Genomic DNA, 23559 nt, shown 5'->3' on the forward strand with positions numbered 1-23559 from the left:
TGAGTTGTACTTACTGAAGAGACAGTAAGAAAGAAATGGAGAAAGGTGTCGGGAGGGGGATGGGGGAAACCAGGCAAACAAAGGGGAAGGGGGCGGTGGAGGGGGTAATGCACCGACAGTGAGCCAATCGGAGAGAGACTCTTTGCCGCCAAAGCTGTGGCAACAACCGCCGCCCAACAGCCAGCTGTTGATTTAAAACACCGCCATCAAGCCCAGCCGCAGTTGCACCTCCGGCTTCACCGAGATTTTGCGACTCGCGCGGACGGTCACAGAACCGCTGATCTCGTGTGAGCCTTCATGGTAAGGTCATAACAATTGCATCTTTGCCTCAAATTTCGAAACGGCTAGCCATTTCTTGCCTTATTTCTGTAAACACTAGACACATAACTCACCGAGGTAAGAGGTTAGCCGGCATAGCTTGCCTTTGCTGTGTTGTCTTTCGGCGGGAAAGGATTACCTGGCCTACGTGTTAAAGTGAAGGTTTCCTTGATCTCTGTCGGGTCTAGGGCTTATTTATCGTCCTGTGAGTAAGCTCTCCTTACGTCTAAGTTAGTCATGGATTTACTTTGTTTGGGCTTTTGTGAAACCCGCTGAAACTCTTGGAAGTAGTTGGTTGATGCAAGCGTCGCTGCAAGATCGTACGTTGATTATCTCTTTGGCCCATCCCATTCAGTATCCAGCGCGATCACACTTGTTTATTTACTACACTTCCTCTAAAAACAAACTACACATCACACACAGTTCATGGTTTCTGTTAACGCACTCCAATTTGAAATCCGTCAAACACTTGTACATTCCTTCTTTCTGTCAAGAACTTTCAAAGGCTGATTTTCCTGCAGGTTTTCAAGTTTTGCAAACTTCATCATGGAAACTCCTCCTCACGATTTACCAACTGGAAGGCGTCAGACAAGAAGTGCTTTGTCAGAAATACCTGCGCGCATGGGTCTCCTTACCGTCACTGATGAAGCTGCGACTGCTATTGGTATGGCCAATATTTTGATGATTGATAAATTAAATTTGAAAACTTTTTAATTTCCTTTCTCATTACTAGGAGATGCTTTGACACCGTTGAATGGCCGATTCAGTCTTGGTGGCTTATGGAACATCAATACGAATTTGCCACCCTCGTACATTAGTCCTTCACCATCCCCAGATGAGCTTGTTATCCTTCAACGAGGAAGACGTAGAGTTCCAGTTACATGGAGTCCTGACATTGATGCCACTAAACAGGCTGCAGAGAGTAAGATTTTCTTTTCTGATTTGAGAAATTTTTACTGTTTTTCTTTTGAGCTTGGGCAATCAACTGACTTTATCCTCAGGCATGCGAGATTGCACACCAGTTAAAGGCAGTGGCCCTAACAGCCCCCTGAAGAATGCTGTTGTACGTCGCAGTACTCCACGGAAAAGGCTCATGTTGAGTGACCCCAAGGAAATGATTTGCTCTCCTGACAAAACTAAAACACGGGTAGGTTGTTTTATTTTTACGTGGTTTTTATTGTGTAGAAAGTGATTATTCTTCATTTCTTTAGCATTTGCTTTCAACTGTGCAGTATTATTTAAAATGAAGTCTTCTTTTCTTCAGCCAACTGCTTCACCCAACCCTAAAAAGACCAGAGTCGAAAGGGTTGGCCTGAAGAGTTTCTCTGGCACTTTGCACGCAGCCTTGAAGGGTCTCTCTCAAGAGCAGCTAATTGATGTTATCCAAAGTTTGGTTGAGAAGCATCCTAACTTGGAAGATGTAAGCAAAGTTTTCAATTTGTCAAATATTTTTAATCTTTTCAATCCCGCCAAAATTGTATAAATTATTTATTTTGAATTCTATTGCTTCAGGAAATGAAGGAGTCTTTGCCAGCCCCAGACTTAAAACCTCTTGAGGAGAGGCTCAACTATCTAAAGAAGAACATCTTCAAATCTTTGCCAACCTCTCGGCTCACTTCCAAGACTGATTCCCCAGCATACAGCCGTGCAGCTACTCATGTGACAGATTTTAAGGTAATTAATATGATAATTATTAGTAAATAAATATGCGGACTCTTACTTCACAACAAGAACCTTTGGAATATTTTTACACTGAAGACATTTTCTAAATCAACTATTTACTTTCACAGAAATGTGTCTTGGATCAAGGTAGAACTCTCTTAAACTCTGAACATTGGGATGCTGTCATGGATTATGTTCTTCTGGCTTGGTCATATGTCCGAGCTACTCCGTTGTGGGACAACCCACCTCACAATGCTGCAAGAAGACAGTGTTTCAAGGCTTTGGCAAGTCAGTGTATGACAGCTCTTAAGAAGGGCACTTGGACAACCGAACAAGCATCAAGCCTCAAAGAAAAGTAAGGCCAATATTTTTGAATTTTTTCAGCTTTTTCTTTCCTTGCAAATGTTTCTTCTCTCTGCCTCTCGCCTCCCACTGTTATTTTATCTAATTTTTTTTTTCTTATCCTTTTTTAGACTTGATGGATTTGTGTCTGACAGTGAAGATATTCATTCGTGCCTCAAGCAGCTAGATACTATGTGCTCATAGCAAACATTGCTATCACATGAGCTTCCCCAAATTGTTTATTATGAAAGGAAACTCTTATTTCTTTGATTTTATATAGTGTGGTTGTTGCCATTAATTTGATTTACCATTGAACATGGTAATTCTGTGTTCATAGACAAATTCAATGAAGTTTTCTAATTAATGTATGAATTGTGTGACTAGGGTATAATGTAAAATTTTGTTAATTTTACCACATGTTTACAATGATTTTGTGTGGTCGGTTGTAATGTTTGTATCTTATAGCTGTTCCTGATTTTTCACATAAGGATTTTCCCATCACCTTGGCTGTTGGTTAAAAGTCAATTTTGTTTTTAAAGTGATACAATTCAAAAGTGGCCTTACCCCATTGAAATACTGTAGTGAGACTGACAGTGAATGTGTGAGATAATGCATGTAATAATTTGGCCATATGTCATGCAGATAAGTGTTTTTTAACTATTCAAAATTTTTATTTGACTGATGTGAGGGAAGTAGAAGTTTTCAAGGCCTATAATGTTTTTACCAACTTTTTAAGAAGTAATATTTTTTTTGAAAGGTTTAATCTTATTGTCTGATGTTTTCAACTAAGTCTACTCAAGGCTTTTTCTTTCTTTCAGTAATTTATTGACATCACCAAATCTTCTTTGTTCACTTAGTCTCAAGACTCCATGGGCATGGTTATGAACATGTTGACATTTTTATACTTTTCAGATTTTAAGGTGCCTTGATATGCAATTAATTATTGTGGCATAACATTTTCTTTTGCATTGTGATTCTGGAATATCTAGACTTCAAATGTGCTGTGTGGTGTTTTTGATTGTATACGCTTACCATGTGCCGATTTTGTGTTGTACTTTTATCCAAAGTTTTAGAAAATGTGGCGCAAGTTCACAAAAGCATGTGCATTTTGTGTTAAAATCTGATATTTTCCAAAATAAATTATTATTCTTACACATGTGGTTGAACGTGTCATTACTGACTGAACTTTGTGTGCTTGTCGCACTCACAGATAAGGTTTACCCAGGTTTTGTGATTCTTGTGAAACATGGGGTTGCAATACACATTTCATCCACATCGCTTCCTCGGGAGATTAAAAATCGACACGGCAAAGAAAAATTTCATCGGGAGAACTATACATAGCCTTCGGCTGATTTCATAGAAAGGCCTTCCCACATATCTTGCGAATAGGCGCAACGGGCAACAGGCGGGCGGCATAAACAAATGACAACACAGATCAAGATCACCCATCGATGAACATAACCTATATAGAATCAGCCTCAGCTACGGGTTGTTTTTGGTACGATTCATTACATCAACAAACAATAATATCATATGCTAACAAATTAAGTGGTCTGTATTTTCTGTTCATACGTTAATTTTGGTCACTTTTGTTCCTTTTAGATTATGGGATAGCGCAAGCGACAAGGCTCCAAGGAGCGGAAGGAAAATCACCTGAATACTCTCCAGAGAGTGAGTGATCTTCTACTGATAACAGTTGTTGTTTATTGGGTTTCAAGTCACTTATCGTTCTTTGGTTTTTTCAAATGCAATCTTTTCTCTTTCAGACTGCGACCTTATTGAGCTAACATGGGGAACTCTTCCAGTAGGCGAAGACTCAAAGATTACTCCATATCACCTGGTGAGGATGCAGTGCAAGCTCTTATCACATCTACGTCTGTTTCTTCTTCATTGCAAGATAACACAATCTTTCTGAATGAAAGTTTCTTCTCTCTTGACCCATGCATGACCCATGCATGTGAGATGGATGAAAACAATCATGACCCTTGCGTTAATAGATTTGTAACTGGCACTGAGGAAACTCCAGAATGTTTGAACTCGAGCAACTTTCACACATCTTTCTTTGCATCATTAGTGTTGGGTGGTAACCAATGCCGTCAATCAGAATCTCAAACTTTAATCAATATTGTCAATGCCCATCGCTGGAGTGCTCAATGTCCAGAGTATGTTGCTTTGTGTGCGTCTTTCATACTTTCTGTTCTCCAAATCTACGGACAGTGCATACCCCAAGATAAAACATTGATAAATCACAAGTCAATCCTTATGTTTAATGCATTGGACGATCTTTATGAATTTCTTTTTAAAATGAAACAAAGCAGATGGCTTGTGGATGACACTAACGCCAAGTGGAAATCTTGCCGTGACTGTGACATAAGATTAATGGTTTTAATGCAAGTCAATTTTCTAAATCGTTCTGCAGATAAAATTTGCTCTGTTTGTTTGCAATTTGCCTCCTTTTGTAAAACAAACATTCACAATAAGCTTAGAACACGGCTGCTAGCTGCTATGTACCCTTATTCCTGCTCGATATGCCTAATGAAATTTAGCACAGAGGTTGATTTACAACACCACTGTGCTGTAGATTGTCCTAATATTGCTGTTGAAGGGCAATCTGACAGGGTGTCATCCAAGCTCTTTGGCTGCTTCTTATGTAGTTTACCTTTCAAAACTCAAGGGGACTTAACTCTGCACATCCAGTCATCTTTAGAGCATGCACTTCGCTTAGAAGTAGCCACAGAACTAGCTCTAAGGAATACAGTAGCCCTAGATGAATCTTGTGACTTACAGTTGAGTGATTCATCACTGGTGAAATCCGTTCTGAAAAAACAATCAGATTATGAAGAAAATCTCATTGAAACTGCAACTTCTTCTCCTGATGTTTCAGATGCTCAGTATTACTGCTCTCCCTGCTCTACTTTTGTTCAAAAGTGTGATATCGTTGATCATGAGAGGGGTCTGAAGCACCGTTTGAAATATGAGGGCTGGATTAGTTGCCTGCGGAAAAAGTCAAGTGAGCCTTGCCAGGAAGTTAAGGTTTCATCAGAGAACCAACTCTGTCCAGTCTCAAGAAGCAAAGTGTCTGTTAAAGATGCCTCTACCTCAATGGACTTTAGTGAGTATGGAAATATTGATCAGCAGGGTGAAAAGCTTCTAGAGGAGTTTTTCATTCTCGAAAAAGATCAAGTAGAGAACCGTGGTGAACATTATTTTTGCACCAAGTGTTCCCTTCATGGCAAACCATTTGAAATATTGAGTCACATATTAGGAAAGAACCAATGCTGCAATGTGGATGAACAAGAATCTGAAGTATTGGAAGAAAAACTTCGTATCCTTACTACTCTCATGTCTATTCTTGTGATGAAACAGATGTATGACTTATTGAAGCTCATTAGTGTGGATGCAGTGCCAAGACTGGTTGATGTTTTATGTTATAAGAAAAGTCAAAATCTTTGTAATGACAAGCTCTCTGAAACTCATAAATTAGATGTCTTGAAGGAGAGTGATAGTGACAGTGTGTCAACATCTGAGAGTGATAGTGACAGTGTGTCAACATCTGAATCTTCGGAAGACAGCAACAAAAATAATGAAGAAATAATGGATGACCTTTCAGATGACATTATGTTGGCAGAAGCCTCTGCTCCTGATGATGCAGTCCAACTGCACAAGCAACATGATGGCAAGGAATTAATCTCCAATGCTGCCATTAATACTTTTACTGCAGTGGATGTTATGAGAGAAACTGAGAAATATTTTCTTCTTGATGGAATTGTAGAAGTCGTTCCAGGTCGTTATCACTGCAACCTTTGTAATAATGATGGTAATATCAAAGAAATGGCTGGTCATGCCTTAAATGGAAGGAGTCACTTCTCACTGAAGTACCTTAGATCTCAGCCAATCAGCACACTGGAAAAAAAGTTAATTATAATAAATTTCTTTCGGTTGGCCAAAATCCGAAATGAAGCAGTGGTGGCTCATATTTCTCGTCATCAGCTTAATTTTGCCAAGACAGCTTTACAAGGAAGACTTGCAAGTATGAACCATTTTCTCCCCTCAACAGACTCTTACTACAAACATGCTGAAAAAGGCACAGATAAGCAGGGGCTTCCTTCATTGGCCCTACCTGGAACAAGCAAAATAAGGGAAATGGATATACCTTCATCTGCAACATCCACAAGCTCTTTAAAGCACTCTGGGATGAGAAATAAAAGTGAGGAACGGGCGCCTTCAGGAAATATAATAACAATTGGAGACACTGCATCTGAGAGTTTACAGCAACAAATGCAAACTGCATGTGCAGGAAGAGATTTGAATGATTTTGAGATGGAGTGTGGGACTTGTGGAGCTGTATTTGAAATTTTTAATGATGATGTTGATTTGTCATTAGACATGCACATACAGACTGATCCTCAGCATGCTCTTGCAATAGCTGTGCCTGTTGAAAGAAATAGCCAAAGTTTATCTGAAATCAATACAGTAGTAAAATCTACAGTAGAGCACCCCAAACCTCCTATCTTGCGCCAAACCTCCAAAGAAAATGAAGATAGATTGCTTGATTTAACAGCCAAAAGAGAAAGACAAGCTTTTGAATTTAAAGAGAACAAAGCGAGAGTAATTGATAAAGTTTTGAAACTTGAGCAAAAATTTGTTATGATGAGAGAAAACAAGTATTATTGTGAATTGTGTGTAGTTCATGTGAATAGTGAGAGTCAAATTACTCATCATATTTTGTCACCGAGGCATATGTCATCTAGATGGATTAAGCGGCACACTCCTGAAGAATTACGCCAAAAGTTGCTCCAACTTAAGTCTCTTCTTGCATTTAAGTACGCTGGTGCTGCTGTGTGCTTAGCAATTGATATCATAGATAAACATCAGGGTAAAGAAGGGAGCTCCTCTGAATCCCAAACCCCCAAAAGGATAGAACCATGTAGTAAGGATAACCCAAAAGTTTTCTATTGTGACGCTTGCAAGATAAAGATGAGTATTGGGAGCAAACCACAGCATCTGAGAGGAAAACGGCACAAGGCAAACTCCTCTGCACTACTTCTAAATTTTAAACGCTCAACAAACTCTTGAGGACCAAATAGTATTGACGTGAGTTGCAACACTGGGGTGGTTCCAAAATACAGTCCTTTCAGAACTTTGACTTAACAACTGTGTTGTAGCAATTAAATTTTGTACCTCTCTGATCACAATGTTCTTATTAATCTGGAAGGATAAGAATTACAAAAATAATCTCATATGTGTCTTTATTTATTGATCAGATTGCAGTGATGTAAGAAAATACAATTATTGAAAGTCCAGTTCATTACTAGCCTGTATACATAAAACAGTTCCTTCAATCTGATGTTCTTTTTCTTTCTAATTTTATAAAATGTGTCTTTTTCCTCGACAAATGTATTTTGTACAATGGTAAAATAAATTTTAAAATGTGACTCTAATGAATAGTGATTTATTTAACATTTTGTATAAAACTGTCTTTCAGCCTAAATTAACTACCACTGAAATTGCTTATAAAACTGTCTTAAAACATTAGCCAAAGATAACTAAAATTGAAATGGCACATAAATTATCAGTTATAAATTAAATATTCAATTTGGTTCTCTTTTTCTTGGGTAATCTTACTATGGTAGACTGCTCTTCTTCTTCTTCTTTAGCATTACCTTCTGCCTCCATTTGAATGTTTATTGGACTCAGAATCTGGGCTGTTTCTGAGCTACTAGCAGACTCTTTTGGAATGACCCTCTCACTACTTTTGGGTTGTTGTAGTGTTACTAAATTTAAAACGTCTACAACTTTGCTTAGTTCTTCAGATAAATTGCCTTTGCTATCTTGATAACTACTCCAAAATTCGTTTCTTTGAAAAGGCGTAGTTTCTATATTCCGGCGTGACAAGGTGGCACCCTCCAGCTTGTACTGCTTAATTTCAAGGTCTTTTTTTTCCAAAAGAGAAAAAAGGTGGTCTTGTTGAGCCAATAATAGTTCAGATAATAAAAGTAACGGACTCGTGACTTCATTAAATAAAACATTAGGATTTTCTTGTAACAGAGTCATATTTAGTTTAAAAGGATGACCATGCATTTTGCTATTAAATTTTAACTGTAAAGAAGAATCCTCTTCCAAATCTAGATCCAGAGTGGACCTAAACCCGTCTTCTTTTTCCCTGCTTCCAAGATGGTTGTCGACCATCGTCCAGATGGTCTGCGCGGAGAACTCGTCTTCATTGAACTCCAATAGCGGATTCTGCTCTTGACACAAAGCTAACAGAGTGCTATCCGACATTTCTTGGACCCAAATGTGGATAAAATCTGAGATTATTAATCGTAGAGTGCCTGATGAGGCACACTTCTTAAAGACGAATGTCTTCCTTCCTGTCTTGATGAAATTCCACATTACACTGCTGCTCCCGCTTCTGACTTTTAAATTTCCGAACTTCCCTAGTGAGCGCCTCAACAGTCTTCTTTTCTTTAAGCCAGTCAAAGCCAAATTAGTGAAGAGCGTCTGCTGTCTCTGTCTGCTGTGCCAGGTGCCAGCCGTGTGTGCGAGAGCGAGGAGATCCCGAGCCCCGAGCCGGCATCCCGTTATGCTTGCGCGTTTTGATTGGCTGACCACGCCGCACTCGCAGCCAATCACGGTGCGTTCCGAGGGCTATTCGCACCACGGAATAGAGTCCTTAAGGACTCTACACGGAAGGGGTTGACGGATAAATTTCTCATACACACCCCGAATCCTCTTTCTCCCTCCCGCTCCGCCCCTCGCCCGTCCACCTTTCAACTCGCTTTCAAGCCGAGAAGAAGGCTCTGTTTTGAAAATGGCTGGAGTGAGCGAGTGTTTTAATATTGGAAGTGTCGTAGCTTGTAAAACGTGCTATGAGAAAGAAATTGAAGGAGAAGTTCTGGCCTTCGACCCTCAAACGAAAATGCTGATTTTGAGTATCCTTTATTCTAACGCAGTGTGTCTACTTGTGTGTTTACCCCCTGTTTTCAGAGAGCTGGGCATCTCTTTGACACTAGTCTAGCTGCTTGTCTGCATCTGAAAATATAATCAGTTTACATTGTGCACCTTTTATTTTATCCTCTCTGATAATTCTATTTTGGATTTGAGAGGCTTTTAAAAGCACTAGATGAACTCGCCGCTGCATTGAGGTTAGGTATTTTGTGAGGTTAAGTCATTTTAAAAGTTTCTGGAACTATTTGTTGTTTAATTTGCTAATTGCTCGATTGTAGTCTAACTTGACTTAATTCAGCTATAGAAAGGTTTCTTGTGTCGAATTTGGGTATTATTTACAGCAGTTCTTTTAATTTAATTTATCTAGTCTGTTTGCTGCCATTTTGTGTACATGAGCATCTTGTAAAGAGGCAACCAACTGATTAGCCATTTACCCAAGAGTTTCGTTTTCAATGTCCTTTTAAGGCTGACAGCTGTGTGTATTACCTTGTTCCTCTCTGCCGCATCTGACTTTCTTTTCTATCTCTTTTAAATCAAGAACACTAGTGTTATTCCTTAATTTTTACCAGAATGCCCTGCTTCAAGCGGTCGGCCCTCTCGTAATGACGTGCACATGGTTAATCTTTCTATGGTCAGTGATGTTCAGGTTAAAAAAGAAGCAACTGCCCCGCTGGAACCGACCCAGTCTCTGAATCTTCAAAGAGTAAGTTACCATATCACTTCAGTATCTATTGGCCGCATTGGCCCTGAGAATTTCATTTTTTTAACATTTAAGTCGTTTGCATTCTATTTTCATTTTATTTGCTGATTGAATTTATTATTTATTTAGTTAAATACCAGAGTACGAAATCAAATAGAAGAAAAGAGGAGGCTTGTGACAGCGCTTGCAGCTGGTGTGTCTCCAGAAGGCCAGAAATTATTCCTCACTATTACTAAGACGTGAGTTTCTGATTTAATTGAAAGTGTCATCCGTTTCTCATTTTCTTATCTAATTATACTTTGAATGTCATCTAGTATTAATGAAGCAACTTGGCAAGGGCCTGATATTGTTGTTTGGGATACTGTGACTATTTCACCACCATATACCCCTGACAATGTTAAAGGTCAGGCTGATAGCAAGGCCTATTTGCACATAAGGAAAGTGGTTAGTACATTTATTCAACCTATATGTTATGCTCTTCTACTTCTTATCATGTGTAATCTGTTTTTGTGCTGTTAAAAATTTTTTTTGTTGCCCAGGTTGAAAAGCACACAAAGGATATGGCTGCAGCAGAGGCTTCTTCACGAGTAAGTGGCGCATCGTCTCCAAGTGGTCAACAGTCGCCCTCTCCTGGCCCTGTGCCCGCATCTCAACCACCATTGCAGCAGCAGGCTGCTTCCAATTAATAGTGGTACAAGATTGTGAACAACCAACAAGTGATTTCCATGTGTGCAGAGTTGTCCAAAATGCAGAAAGATATCTCAGAAGTGGGAATTGTGGACTTCTTTGTGTGACTGTTTCCTTCTTCAAGAAAATGGTCTGTGTATCCACTCATAGTAAATTTTTGGGATGAATGCCCTTATTGACTGTACTCCCCCATTCATGTGATTTTAGTTTATTCCGGGCCCATGTTGAGCAATAGTGGCAAATGTAATTCCAAAATCATAGGATATGTTAGATAGAATTGTGTTGTCATCTCTACTGTTGCGGGTAATTTGGAAGATTACCTCTGGTATTTAAAGCAGAGGGTGGAACTCTTAATTCATGTCTTTTCTAAGCACATGTGATCTGCATGTTAGCTTTATTTCTGTGGCTTCCAGAGGTGGTAAAGTCTCATCAATGAAGTGTTGCAGATTCTTCTTTTTTCTTTCTTTTTTGTTGTTATTATTGTTGAGGGATTATGTGTGCGAGCCACATACGCATACTAAACTTTTGTTTGAGTATAAGCAACTCTTAACTAATAAAATCTCATTACAAACGAACCTGACTGCCTCTTCATCACAACACCCTTAGTTACATACAACACACTTCAGGGAGAATCCAATTTATCTCATCTCCTGTCTAACTAATCAATGAATTTATAGTAATGAAAAAGCAAAATTTTAATTACTCTCTGATAAACCCAATCCATTTATTTTAATCATAAAATGCACGAGCCGTGACCTCAATGAAGCTGTTGGTGAAAGACTTAGGCTTCTCTGTGAAATCACCAAACAGCTTCGTCGTGAAATAATGTCTCGTCATTTTCCTCAGGTTGAAATTTCACGCCAAGGCTAGGGCTCCACCGGCGGTGAGCGTGGACCAATCGGATTACGAGAGTGTGAATACCGTTCGTTGGCTGGCCAATCAGCTTTCGCCACACGGGTTGATGTCTGCTCGGCTCGGCGCTGCTCGCTCGGCAGGTTGTCGGTCGTCTGTCGGCACTCGTACACATGCTAGACTTATACGTGGATGGTTGACACTAAATACCTTTGCGTATTGTGACTGAAAACTGTTAATTTTTATTTAAAGTGTTTCGTCCATTTCATGTAGTAAGTTCGTTTCCTTAAATTCACATCGGTGTGATGAAAAAAATTAACGATCTTGGTGGTTAAGGTTCCAGCCAGTATGGGTTGTTATATTTTACTTGGTTTCAATATTTAAAATAAATATTTTATTTAAAATTTATGTTTCTTAGGAACGATTTTTATACTAAGAACAATATTTATTGACGTGGCATATTGCCGGCCCCCCATTCATTCGTGGCAGTGACCGGTGGGTTCTTTGACATCTGGAACTTAAAACGTCAATGAATGAATGCGCCTAAATTTCACTTTTCCTCTCTACAAATTTCAGTGAACTATTGTCTCTGTTTGATGTTTTAAGTTGACGTTTCTTTGTATCGGTAAATTTTTCGCTCCCTCCCTTGCAGAGTCAAATTAAGTGCCCGACAATATGCGCACCGTCTGCTATTCTAACCTCTTTTGCGAGGGTTGTCTGAAGCTGAAATGCAGAACAACTTTTTGTTCTTTCTTTTCTTACACAAATTTGTTTACCTTGTCATCTTCTGGAAATTTTGATTACTTGTCTTTGTGACCGTTAATTGTTTATGTATTTCTGCTTTGCCAACAGGTACAATATGTGGCTCAAAATGAATATTCTCCTCTTCTTGCCTCTTGTAGCTTTATTTTTATCATCTGTTAACTATACCCATTCACTTGCTGTGATCAGTGTGGACTTGGGTAGCGAATGGATGAAAGTGGCATTTGTTTCGGTAAGGTCTCTTGCTATATTGCATTAATGACATGACAGTTCGTGATATCTGCAACTTGATGGTTCAACTATGTTTCAAATTTTTGTTTCTAGCCGGGTGTTCCTATGGAAATTGTTTTGAATAAAGAATCAAAACGTAAGACACCAGCAGTTATCTCATTTAGAGGTGATGATCGTACCTTTGGAGAAGATGCCATTACAGCAAGTGCTCGGTTTCCGAAGCAAACATATGCCTACCTCCTTGATTTAGTTGGTAAAAAGGTTGACAACCCTTTAGTGAAACAGTTCCAAAGAAGGTTCCCGTACTATGACATAATTTCTGATCCTATCAGAGGAACCGTTCTTTTTAAACATGACGAGTATGTGTCTAATGATTGTTCACAATATAGAGTGCTTTTGAGTCTGTTCTGTCCTAATTGATGGATTCTTGTTTCAGTGGTGTGAACTACAGTCCTGAGGAACTCTTGGGCATGCTTCTTCACAGAGCAAAGGAGTTTGCAGAAGCTTCAGCTGGGCAGGCTGTGAATGAAATGGTGTTAATTGTTCCTGGGTATTTCAATCAAGCAGAACGACAAGCAATGCTGCAGGCTGCTGATTTAGCTGGCTTTAAAGTTCTCCAGTTGATGAATGACTATACAGCAGGTGTGATCAATATTGGGATTATGAAGTGCATCTGCTTTTGTAACTGTTGCTAATTTGTGTCTCATTTCAGTTGCTCTTAACTATGGCATCTTCAACCGGAAAGACTTCAATGAAACTGCTCAGTATGTAATGTTTTATGACATGGGTGCATCGAGTACAACAGCTACTATTGTGAGCTATCAAGTTGTGAAAACCAAAGAGAGGGGCTTTGTTGAATCACATCCTCAGGCTTCAATTGTTGGTGTCGGGTAAGTACATCATTCCTCATTTTCTTCAACTTTCACTACAGCAAATTTTATGTCACTTTTTCTTGTGTGTATCAGGTATGATCGCAGCCTTGGTGGGTTGGATATGCAGTTACGTCTCCGGGATTACCTAGGTCAAAAGTTCAATGATGCCAAGAAAACCCCAAATGATATTTTTAAAAACCCTCGAGCACTTGCAAAGCTTTTCAAGGAAGCTGGTAGAGTGAAAAATGTTCTCAGTGCAAATGTAGACCATTTTGCTCAGGTTTGCCCAGATTCCAAATTGATTGATGTTGTTATGAATGAGGTTGCATGAATTTATTGAATCTTCTGCTCTTTTAAATTCAAGGTTGAAGGTCTCCTGGATGATATTGACATGAAAATTCAGGTCACTAGGGAGCAGTTAGAAGATTTATGTCAAGATCTTCTAGATCGAATTCGCAACCCTGTTGATATGGCTTTGAAGTCATCTGGACTTACTATGGATGTGATCAGCCAAGTAAGTAACAAGGCATGATACTGTCTTCTAAACTGTGCTTTAAAGAGTTGAAAAAAATTTATGGTGAAGATTCTTTACTATAATTTGTCTTGTTAAGTAGCCTAATTAATGAATTATAATTTCATGTTTGTTTATAGGTAGTCTTGGTTGGAGCTGGTGCTCGCATGCCCAAAGTGCAGGAGCGTTTGCAGGAAGTGGTTAAAATGGATTTAGCCAAGAACATTAATGCAGATGAAGCAGCTGCTATGGGAGCTGTTTACAAAGCCGCTGATCTGAGCACTGGTTTCAAAGTTAAGCCATTTTTGACCAAAGATGCTGTAATTTTTCCTATTCAGGTAATTTGGTGCACCTTCACAATGGGCTAGGTTTTCTAGTGAAATACAAGGCTCATTTCTTACTTCAATTTCAGGTAACATTTGAACGAGAAGTTGAAGGTCAGACTGCGCCAAAACAAATTAAACGCCTTCTCTTTGGACCCATGAATCCTTACCCTCAAAAGAAGGTTCTTACATTCAACAAACATACTGATGATTTTTCATTCAATGTGAAATATGCAGACCTGGATCACCTTTCAGAGGAGGAAGTAAAGTATGTAGTTGTTTTATTTCTGTCAATGTGCCTTCCCTTTTTTCCCCTTTAAGTTAGTGCAAAGAGATTCTGTTCAAAAATTGACTCATTACTGAAACTTTTCCAGGAATTTAGGCTCTCTCGACTTAAGGTCTGTTGCATTGACTGGTGTCGCTGATGTTCTGAATAAACATAAGGGGCCAAATGCGGAATCAAAGGGCATTAAAGCACATTTCTCTATGGATGAAAGTGGCATTTTAAGTTTGGCTAATGTTGAGTTGCTTGTAGAAAGGAATTCTACTGATGATGATGAAGAATCAACGTTTTCTAAATTAGGAAGCACTATCAGCAAACTCTTCACAAATCCAGATGAAGCAGACTCAGACAAGGTGGGAGAAAAGCCTGCCTCTGAAGAGCCAGAGGAGGGTGGAGAGGAGAAAGATGTTAAAGATGGTAAGGAGAAGGACAAGAAAGATGAGAAACAAGATGAAGCCAAGAAGCAGGAAAATAAAAGTGAAGAGAAAAAAGAGGATTTGAAGAAAGATGAGAGTGAAAAGAAAGTTGAGAAGAAGACTGTCACCAAGGTGCTCAAGGAGAAAATATCCACTGAGGAGGAATCATTGGGAGTCATTCCTATGAGCAAAGAGGCAATGCAGGAAGCTTTCAAAAAGTGTGTAACTATGCCAGCCTTTTGATTTAGAGTGACTGTAATCTTAAAACTATAGTACACTGATGTATTTATTTACCTTGCAGGATTCAAGTTTTGAATGAATATGATTTCCAACGCAACCGTCGTGAAAGTGCGCTGAACGCCTTGGAGAGCTATGTATTTGATGCTCAGAACAAACTAGAGGAAGAGGATTTCCAATCAGCAGCTACAAGTGAAGAAATTGAGAAAATTAGACAGGGATGCTCTGAGGTATGCTTCACATTCTTGTAAACTAGTGACTTTTGGGGCCCAAGCCTATCAAATTACAATTAATTTGTTTTATTTTTTAATAGGTCTCAGATTGGTTGTATGAAGATGGAGCCACTGCGGATGCCGATGCTTATGAAACTAAACTGAAGGATCTCCAGAAGCTCACCAAGGCCCTCTACCTCCGCGTGGGTGAGCACCGCGAGAGGCCCGAGGCAATCGCCGCTCTGCGGCAGGTGCTCAATGGCAGCTCTACATTCTTGAAAGACGCCCGCAACGTGACGGCAGCCAAGCTCGAGGCAGAAGAAAATTGGGTCTTCACCGAAGTGGAACTCACTACACTTGAAAAATTGATTAAGGAAACTGAGCAATGGATGGTTAAAATGGAAAAGGAGCAAGCTGAGCAGAAACTTTCAGAGGCTCCCAAACTCTCCATTAAATCAATTGGTGAAAAGATTAATGTCTTAGATCGTGAAGTTAAATATCTAGTTAACAAAGCCAAGATCTGGAGACCACCTAAGGCAAAGGAAGAAGTGAACAACGGTAATTAAAAGTTTTAAACACCTTGCGTGATTGTTGTTGCCCATGTAATTCCACCAATTCTTCTGGTTTCAGATGCCAAGAACTCGACTGAGAAGAAGAATGAATCAAAGGATACTAAGGATGGAGATGATAAAGAAACAGTTACTGTCGATGATTCTCAAACAGAGGATGCACCAACTAAAGAGGAAGCATCAGACTCTTCAGAAAAGGAAATACCAAAGCCATCAAAAACAGGTAAGTAATTGTGGAAACTGTTTGAAATTCTATGAGAGTTAACCATGTTAAATTGTGGTTTAGAAAAACATTCATTAGATTCTTGTGAATGCATTAGAACACTGGTGATGGCTTCTGTTACCAACCCTGTTTCAAATCTAGTGTGTCAGATGTTTCAGTCAAACATGTGGAAAGTCCCTCCATTTTGGCTGCTGGTGTTGTTGTATTTGTCATTCATTTGATGTTCCACTTCATTTGAACCCCTACTTCACATGTTCTTAGTGAGTTGGATCATTCTCTTCAAAAGTCTGTCCTTCCTCATTACTTTTTATATTTATACGCTTCTTAACTTTTACCTTCTTCGCTTCTTCTCTTTACTTTCATCAGAGGGGCTCCCGGGCTATTAATTGATCTCCACTTGACAAGAATTTCACCATGAAACTGATCAAATTGTATTGTGACTAGACAGCTTCTATGAAATTATGCATGAGGATTATTTTAACATGGGTTGGTGCCAGATCCTAACTCTAGTGGCTTAAAAACTTGATGCATTCTAGGTCTGGTTGGGCTTTTTCCTAGCTGGTTTCTTTACAGATTTCATGATTGTATTTTCTCCCTCCATCTTAGCATGGACCTTTCATAATGTCCAAGAGGTTTTAAATGTCATTTTTATTTTTCAGATGACACGCCAGATGTACCACACTCAGAACTGTAGAGTACAATTTTCTAGTATCTGTAGGTGAATAATTTAACATCAAGTTCTCATTTTCATGAGGTGATTCTGTACAGTAGTAACAATTTCACCTATCCATCATAAATCTTTTGTCTATGAAGAGAGTACAAACGTGGAAGATTTCACACGTATAGAGTATATGAATTCCATTGTAAGTATACCAGATAGTGTGATTTTTGTTGTAAGATATGGGAGTAAATGGTTGCTTCAGTTGTGAAATAGGCAACAGCTTATAAGTTGCCGTAGTCTCCTCATTAGGTACGTTACTTTTATTTAAAAATTCAAATGTGCATTGCCTTTTGACAATACTGGCTTTGTTTGGGAAAGTGCAACTAAATGGAGAAGGCTGATCTTTTTTTCTTTTCCTCTTTATCCCCCCCTCTTTAAAAAGCAACGTGGGAAACAATGACAAGAGACTGACAACACCTTTTAAGAATAAAGCATAATGATTTGGGAAGCCTTGTCTACACTTAATGTCCAATAACCATTACCTTAATGGTTAGTCAAATTTTGTTCAGAAATTCAATTGGGCACTGCAATTTCGCAGTAGGAAAATATTCACTCTTCTTTTCTTACCATCATACTTCAAATTTATTTTTGTACAGTGCTTACCTTAACTAATGTTTGACTTCCATTTTACATCCTTCCTTATTTCATCATGTTTTTGACTTCTTTCTATTTTTAATGTGTAATCACAGAATAGCACAAGTATCATTCACAAGCAGTGGTGTGATTAGCTCATTTTTCATTTATAAAGTTCATGCATGGAAGGGATTATGTTTATATACCTGAGTGATCATAAGTGAAAATAATTGAATAATTACTTTTTTCCTTTGTGTACAATCCAAAGTTTCTGTATTTTTAAGAAAGAAATCTTGCATTTAGTTTGGTTTGGCCACAGTGGTATCTTCATTGCAATTCAATCTGATTCACTAGGTCGTCTTTCCATTAGCCACCATGAACTTAAGTTTAGATTGTACAATTGTGTGTTTGTTTAATTTATGTGTGAACTTAGAGTAGTAAAATCCTATCCTAAGTAAAGCTCGGAGTTGATGTGTATTTTCTGTTAATAGTGTTAGAGATATGAGTGCAGCAAAGATCAATGAGTTGATCACCATGGTTTTTTTGGGTTTCTATCTTCTCAAATTTTACACCCCATTTGGTATACCTTTCTTTTTGTGACTGAGAATCAGATCAATTTTCTCTTTTTCTGGAATTGTCATTGGTTATATGATTCAGCTAGGAAGGTAAAGTTGTTGAACGAGTTCTTTCTTATTCTTGACTCGGTTTGATGGTCAAATTGTGTAGTGTGAGTAGAGTTCTATTGTGTGCTAAGATATAGATGGAGCTTTAAACTTTAACAGTTACATCTGTATTTGATTTCTGTGATTACTCTGCATAATTAATTTTACTGTGAAAATGTTCATGTAATGTTATTAAACACTGCTGAAAGAAAAGTGTGTCTTGCTTTCCGACGATCCCTTTTCTCAAATGCTGGCCAGCTGGGAGTTGTACCCCCACCCACTTTTAGCACAACTACTTTGAGGGAGGAACATTCTGTAGCTAGTTTAATACAGATCTAGTTCCACCTACATTGTGAGGAACAAGTTAAGTTGCAACATTTCAATTTAATTTGTTTATTATCCCATTTTATAATACTAGCTCTGGATCATTTGCCTTGTCTCCAGTCTCATGTGAATCTTCAAAAATGTCAATAGGTGTCACTAGGCTAGCATTAGAGATTTCTTCATTGGGTACCAGTTCTTCCTTATTTACGTTTTCAGACAGATTTGGATTGTCTTTCCACTCTCTTTCATAAAGTTCACCCAATTTAATTACATAAGCTTCTTGAAGTTTCAGCAATTCCTCTTCAGAATTCTTGTTAGCAGCACACTCTTCCCCAACCTATAAAATATGTGAATAGCATACCTTTAAGAAATGGAAGAAACTTGGTAAAATGAGGAAGGAAAATTCAGAAAATACCTTATATAAAGCAGAATTGAGGCGTTCACACATCAATGTGCTTGATTGCTCCGCTCCTGCTAAAAATGCAGTTTCTGCGGTAGATGTCATCATTTTCTCAACGTAGTCCATCAATGAAACAAGTTCCTGGGAAAACAAAATATTGAATCATTGCAGTGCACAGCACCATGCTTAATGTTTTGAGTCGCTAGGACTTACCAGTAATAATCTATGCTGTTCATCTACTATGGTTCTTTGCTTGACAATCAGTTCTTCCACCTCATCTAGAGGAGACGTTCTTGAATTTGTAAGAAGAAGAAGACTCTCTTCCAATAAAACCATAAGATCTGACATAGATTTTCTGCAGAACATTGCAAGTAACATGTATTCTTTCAATTCTTTAAAAAGCATTCTTTTCTACAGACATTAAAAGAAACAAAATGTTATCTCACCGATATTCTTGGCTTGTTTCATTTATTGCAATTAAAACTTGAGTAAGAAGTTGACTCGAGGAGTTGGCTGTTAAGGTGCATGCTTGTCTAATAAGAGCTTCATGAGTCATCTCTTTCTTATTAAATAACTGAAATGCATAGATTTAAAAAAAAATATTAGAATGTCATCATTTTGTTCAACTGTCTCTGGGGTTCAAGTTCAAGGAGCTTCATTTACACATTTAATCCTCATTGAAATGGTGATCTTGTTGGCATAGTGAAATTGATCGTGGATAAGGTAATGACAAGGAAAATGACTAGGAAAAGCATTTACAAACCTTAAATGGTAGTGGACGGTTGGAATTTGTGGCAGATTCATCTGCAGCACATGCGGACGCAATCAGAACTGACATTGAAGTACACGGTTTGTTTACTGATCTGACAACCTGCCTGCAGATGAGTCTGAGCTGAAATAAGATTAAAAGTCCTGGATCGTTTCATTGTATGAACAAAAAACATCATTTCTATCCCTGGACTGTTTCACAGACAGGGCAATAAATCAATCAACCTAGAAGCCGAAATTAAAAATACGAAATAACGATGAACGTGCAGAACTCAAAACATCGTAATAAAGAACCCACTCGAGAAGTTTCTATAATCAAAACACATTCATAAACAAAAACAACAGCACACTCTAACCTAGACAACCCTATTTTCAAGATGAGCTAGATACTAATTTTAGGTGTCTTTTAACTTACCCCAGTGCTCAAATTGCGCATCATCTTTGAGTTGATTGCTGCCAGTGTCTATTGCAGACAATTAACGGGAAAATGAGAATCGTGAGGAGTGAGTGTGTTGCAGACGACAAGATTCAAGTGCGGCTGCGACGCCAACCTTCCGGCAGGGTGCAGCACACAGGCGCTGCACTACACCCATTCGAAACAGAAGTCTGTCCGCGTTGCCAAGCTACTGGTAGCTACTGGCAGGTGTTTCTCCACACAAGCATTTTTCTGGAATCAGGAAATTCAAAGTGAAGTCCAGATTTGCTAGTTTCTGAAATAGAATTGTGATGGAGATGGAGTAGGGGCTCAGGGCGTCAGGACCGTTCTCATTCATCACATTTGAATGAATTGTGACAAGAAATGCCTATAGAGTTGTGTTTGTACAGAGATCGGAGGGAAATGCAGACAACATTAAAATATTGCTAAATAAAAACAAATTTTGCTTGCGCCACAATTGTGAATTTTGTACCATTTATTGGCTGCTATATAAAATTGAAAAATATAAGACTAGACCATTTGTGCAGGTAAATAAAATAATACACAATCAAAAATCATAATTTTAAAATATACTATGCTTACAAACAAAAGGTAATTGAACACTAACAGTTTTTAGAAATGCCAAAATATATGATGTTTAAGAATCCAGAAGATTATGTAGCTGGGCTCGTACCTTGTTTGAGAGAGAAGTTCTGGGGGTTTTAATTTGAGGAGTTCTTGCTTTCTTACTGCTACATGACAGAGTTGGAGTCCCAAGGCACCGAAAAGACCTTCTCATTTGCCTGTAGGCAGCTTCAGAAGCAGGTAAATTTTCTTTGCTTGTGTCAACAGCATACAAATTTGAAACTGCTTTCTCATCAGAAGTGAATTTATGAACAGATGAGGATTTTGCTTCATCAAGTAACTTTCGATGTTCATCCAATATGCTTCTTTGGTCATGAAGGATCTGTGAAAAAACGTCCTTAGCTTCTAAAAGCAAAGATGTTTGCTCCTCTACAGAAGATTTGACTGTCTTCATTTCTTGGAGAATATTTTTCTGTTCTTGGAGTAAAGATGTTTGCTCTTCTACAGAAGATTTGATCATCTTCATTTCTTGAAGAATATCTCGCTGCTCTTGAAGCATGTTCCGCTGTTCCTGGAGACCCTCCTTCAGGTCCTGGAGAACCCTCTGCTGTGACTCGAAGACATCGGCCTGGGCTTTAGATTGACCTGAAGTGCTCGCTTTCAAACCATTAAAAGCCCTGGTAGATGTTGGCAACATAGTCTTTCTGGAGTTCGTGGCCCTCAGGAATGTGGAGCTCCCTTGAGAAGAAACAGCTGTCTGAGATCTTGTTACTGGTTTTCCTTTCTGCACACTGGGCGGTTTAGGTATGCGTGACTTTTCTGGGAAAGCTCTGACAACAGGTTTGCGGAGGCTTCTCACAGCAGGTTTGGAGGATGTGGCAACAGATTTCGGCCCATTGTGTTCCTGCAAAATTGGTGACAAAGTTACACGAGAAACTACTAAGTTCTACTTATAAAGAATGGTTGAATAAATACCTCATTGTTTTGGGGTCCTTCTAGATTTAGATTGAGGCGCCTTCGAGTCTTTGGGGATTTTGGACTCTTTTGGGATTTCTTAATGGAGAAATAAATGCTTGCTTCAGCAGAGGACACATCAGCTGGTCTAATAGGAGTTATTCCATTTGTCACTAGAACAAAAATAAAGCTTATAACGACCTCAGAAAAATGTATCATACATATTGAATAACACTGTCCACATACATCCCATTCCCAAGCGTGGGCGTGATGTGTCATGCCTTCCTAGGAAGTATGTGGGAGAAGGAGTTCCACCAGATCCTGAAAATGACAAAACGATGTAACAAGAATGCTTTCAAACCCTCAGAAAGGTGTGTCAAAGAAATGGAGTCGCACTATTTTACTTACTACCCATTCCCAAACGAGGGCGTAATGGATCATCTAACAAGTTGGTGGGAGACGGTGTGACACCACATTTTCCAGTTCCTGCCAAAGAAAATGTGATTAAGCAACAACGGTTTTGAAAAACAGACAACAATAAATGGGTTGGGTGGACATTTCAAACAGCAAAGAAATTACTTACCAAGAGGGGATTTTTCTCTCACTGGGCGCATATCCAATCTAACCGGGAAAAAGCCTAGTTTGGCGGTATTACCCGTGCCAAAAGTAGATTTCCTCCTCGACCGATTCATTATTCGCTTGACACCTGTGGCACGATGAAATGAAACTGACAAACTGTGACAGCCGCACGACAGAAGGGTTAAGTTGAACAACGACTTCCCGCCAAGTGGAAACAGATAACAACAGATATTGGCAGAACTTCTTGCGAACAGTACGAACCTGCGGATAATGCTCATGAAAAACTTGATGCAGTGCACATAGTGCACAGTTCGGTTTCTGCTTGTTTTGCATAGGTTAAGCGATATCTGTTTCTGGCCATGTTCTAAAGTCTTTATTCAATTTTACTTGGATTAAGTTTCTCCATAGCAAAGAAAATGAGCAGACCTGTGCCTACGCGTCCTCTACTCCGCTACGCAGAGCTGTCAAAATTAGTTTCTCGTCTCAACATACCTGTTCATTGGCATGTGAAACGAATGAGAAACCCACAAGGGCCAGAGGGTCGCTTGATAAAATTAAGACAAACTGTCACAGCTCTTTTTAAGTACGAAAGGATAGAATTAAACTATGCTCGGGCTGATGAAGCCAGGGGTTACGCCGAACGGGTAAGTTCTATCATCAACTCACCACCGGAGAAACAACTCTTTTTGTGTTCAACCACCTTCGATTAATCTCGTTTGATTTTCTCTTTCAGCTTATTTCTGAGGCCATCCGACATGGCCCACAATGTGAGGAAACTATGGAGATGGCAGATTGGTGGCTTGAAGAGAAGCAACTTGTGCATAAGCTATTCAAAGTACTCGTGCCACGTTATCAAAGCTATCCCACATCATTCACTACCATGTACAGGGCACCTTGTTGGTATTTTTCTGATGGATATCACCCTCAATTGACTGAAGTAGAAAAAAATCGAGAGGTGAATGAAACAATATCGATGCATGGTGTTGTGCTTTTACAGAAAGCTGTATTGGAGCTCAAAGGTTTGTACATCCTATGCAATCATTTCCTTTTATTATTTAAAAAAAAATCTGATGTCTAACGTATTTTGTTTAATATTTTAGGACATCCCTATCCTCCAATGTTCCGTACACATCATTCTAACCCTCGCTTTATTCAAAACGTTCTACTTTCTTCCGCCAAAGACTACTTGAAATCAACACGATCACAATCTGCCAAAAGTAATGACACTCCCGATGTTTAACAAAAAGTAAATAAGTAGAAGTTTCCCTTCGGATATGTAAAATCAAATTTAAAGATGCTGGCCTTACAGAAATCTAATATATTGTATCATGAGTGATGTGCAGCACAATGCATTTACACATCTCGTTGAATGTTTCTTTGTGTTTGTCTATCAAGTGTTCTAAAATAAATGAAGTTCTTTTGTTGGAATA

At 38.8% G+C, this 23559-nt stretch overlaps 8 protein-coding genes across 14 annotated transcripts; 5 read left to right on the forward strand and 3 right to left on the reverse strand.

Annotated features, from left to right (window-relative positions):
- The first annotated feature begins 146 nt into the window (after positions 1 to 146).
- Positions 147 to 3482, forward strand: LOC117647937. 3 transcript variants are annotated; one of them, XM_034390159.1, is made up of 9 exons: positions 147 to 165; positions 200 to 300; positions 840 to 982; positions 1052 to 1240; positions 1320 to 1465; positions 1583 to 1738; positions 1831 to 1992; positions 2109 to 2335; positions 2454 to 3482. In XM_034390159.1, the coding sequence occupies exons 3-9, from the start codon at positions 865 to 867 to the stop codon at positions 2524 to 2526; spliced, it is 1071 nt and encodes a 356-aa protein (XP_034246050.1). In that variant the 5' UTR covers positions 147 to 165; positions 200 to 300; positions 840 to 864; the 3' UTR covers positions 2527 to 3482. The 3 variants fall into 3 exon arrangements, with proteins under 3 accessions (XP_034246050.1, XP_034245952.1, XP_034245865.1); XM_034390061.1 differs by lacking the exon at positions 147 to 165 and having other exon boundaries at positions 252 to 396; XM_034389974.1 differs by lacking the exons at positions 147 to 165; positions 200 to 300 and adding an exon at positions 384 to 523.
- Positions 3483 to 3680: 198 nt separating this feature from the next.
- Positions 3681 to 7763, forward strand: LOC117647177. Its single transcript, XM_034388834.1, has 4 exons — positions 3681 to 3820; positions 3925 to 3993; positions 4089 to 4162; positions 5207 to 7763. Exons 3-4 carry the CDS (start codon positions 4111 to 4113, stop codon positions 7396 to 7398), a joined length of 2244 nt encoding a protein of 747 aa, XP_034244725.1. The 5' UTR covers positions 3681 to 3820; positions 3925 to 3993; positions 4089 to 4110; the 3' UTR covers positions 7399 to 7763.
- On the reverse strand, positions 7555 to 9060 carry LOC117648397 (non-homologous end-joining factor 1-like). The gene has a single exon (XM_034390938.1). The coding sequence runs from the start codon at positions 8713 to 8715 to the stop codon at positions 7906 to 7908; it is 810 nt and encodes a 269-aa protein (XP_034246829.1). The 5' UTR covers positions 8716 to 9060; the 3' UTR covers positions 7555 to 7905.
- Positions 9061 to 9101: 41 nt separating this feature from the next.
- On the forward strand, positions 9102 to 11232 carry LOC117649426 (protein LSM12 homolog). Its single transcript, XM_034392256.1, has 5 exons — positions 9102 to 9254; positions 9840 to 9973; positions 10100 to 10209; positions 10285 to 10414; positions 10510 to 11232. The coding sequence occupies exons 1-5, from the start codon at positions 9134 to 9136 to the stop codon at positions 10654 to 10656; spliced, it is 642 nt and encodes a 213-aa protein (XP_034248147.1). The 5' UTR covers positions 9102 to 9133; the 3' UTR covers positions 10657 to 11232.
- A 395-nt stretch (positions 11233 to 11627) lies between these two features.
- Positions 11628 to 18317, forward strand: LOC117646845 (hypoxia up-regulated protein 1). 3 transcript variants are annotated; one of them, XM_034388329.1, is made up of 14 exons: positions 11628 to 11781; positions 12362 to 12503; positions 12596 to 12861; positions 12939 to 13144; positions 13215 to 13392; positions 13468 to 13654; positions 13739 to 13888; positions 14026 to 14223; positions 14298 to 14476; positions 14583 to 15125; positions 15209 to 15374; positions 15458 to 15914; positions 15987 to 16148; positions 16808 to 18317. In XM_034388329.1, exons 2-14 carry the CDS (start codon positions 12369 to 12371, stop codon positions 16840 to 16842), a joined length of 2862 nt encoding a protein of 953 aa, XP_034244220.1. In that variant the 5' UTR covers positions 11628 to 11781; positions 12362 to 12368; the 3' UTR covers positions 16843 to 18317. The 3 variants fall into 3 exon arrangements, with proteins under 3 accessions (XP_034244220.1, XP_034244041.1, XP_034244124.1); XM_034388150.1 differs by lacking the exon at positions 16808 to 18317 and adding an exon at positions 16298 to 16673; XM_034388233.1 differs by lacking the exons at positions 11628 to 11781; positions 16808 to 18317 and adding an exon at positions 16298 to 16676.
- Positions 18318 to 18481: 164 nt separating this feature from the next.
- LOC117648499 lies at positions 18482 to 20251 on the reverse strand. Of its 3 annotated transcripts, none has more exons than XM_034391203.1 (7): positions 20012 to 20251; positions 19845 to 19905; positions 19592 to 19720; positions 19275 to 19402; positions 19042 to 19183; positions 18844 to 18969; positions 18482 to 18765 (listed from the first exon to the last, which is right to left on the reverse strand). In XM_034391203.1, exons 3-7 carry the CDS (start codon positions 19664 to 19666, stop codon positions 18511 to 18513), a joined length of 726 nt encoding a protein of 241 aa, XP_034247094.1. In that variant the 5' UTR covers positions 19667 to 19720; positions 19845 to 19905; positions 20012 to 20251; the 3' UTR covers positions 18482 to 18510. The 3 variants fall into 3 exon arrangements, with proteins under 3 accessions (XP_034247094.1, XP_034247011.1, XP_034246931.1); XM_034391120.1 differs by having other exon boundaries at positions 19822 to 19905; XM_034391040.1 differs by lacking the exon at positions 19845 to 19905 and having other exon boundaries at positions 20012 to 20230.
- Positions 20252 to 20469: 218 nt separating this feature from the next.
- Positions 20470 to 22450, reverse strand: LOC117647791. Its single transcript, XM_034389752.1, has 5 exons — positions 22134 to 22450; positions 21959 to 22036; positions 21797 to 21871; positions 21572 to 21723; positions 20470 to 21500 (listed from the first exon to the last, which is right to left on the reverse strand). The coding sequence occupies exons 1-5, from the start codon at positions 22405 to 22407 to the stop codon at positions 20670 to 20672; spliced, it is 1410 nt and encodes a 469-aa protein (XP_034245643.1). The 5' UTR covers positions 22408 to 22450; the 3' UTR covers positions 20470 to 20669.
- Positions 22409 to 23557, forward strand: LOC117649382 (39S ribosomal protein L17, mitochondrial). Its single transcript, XM_034392123.1, has 3 exons — positions 22409 to 22773; positions 22863 to 23148; positions 23230 to 23557. The coding sequence occupies exons 1-3, from the start codon at positions 22546 to 22548 to the stop codon at positions 23367 to 23369; spliced, it is 654 nt and encodes a 217-aa protein (XP_034248014.1). The 5' UTR covers positions 22409 to 22545; the 3' UTR covers positions 23370 to 23557.
- The last annotated feature ends 2 nt before the right edge of the window (positions 23558 to 23559 follow it).

This window comes from Thrips palmi, unplaced genomic scaffold (genome assembly GCF_012932325.1).
Source record: "Thrips palmi isolate BJ-2018 unplaced genomic scaffold, TpBJ-2018v1 HiC_scaffold_1, whole genome shotgun sequence".
Lineage (NCBI taxonomy): Eukaryota > Metazoa > Arthropoda > Insecta > Thysanoptera > Thripidae > Thrips > Thrips palmi.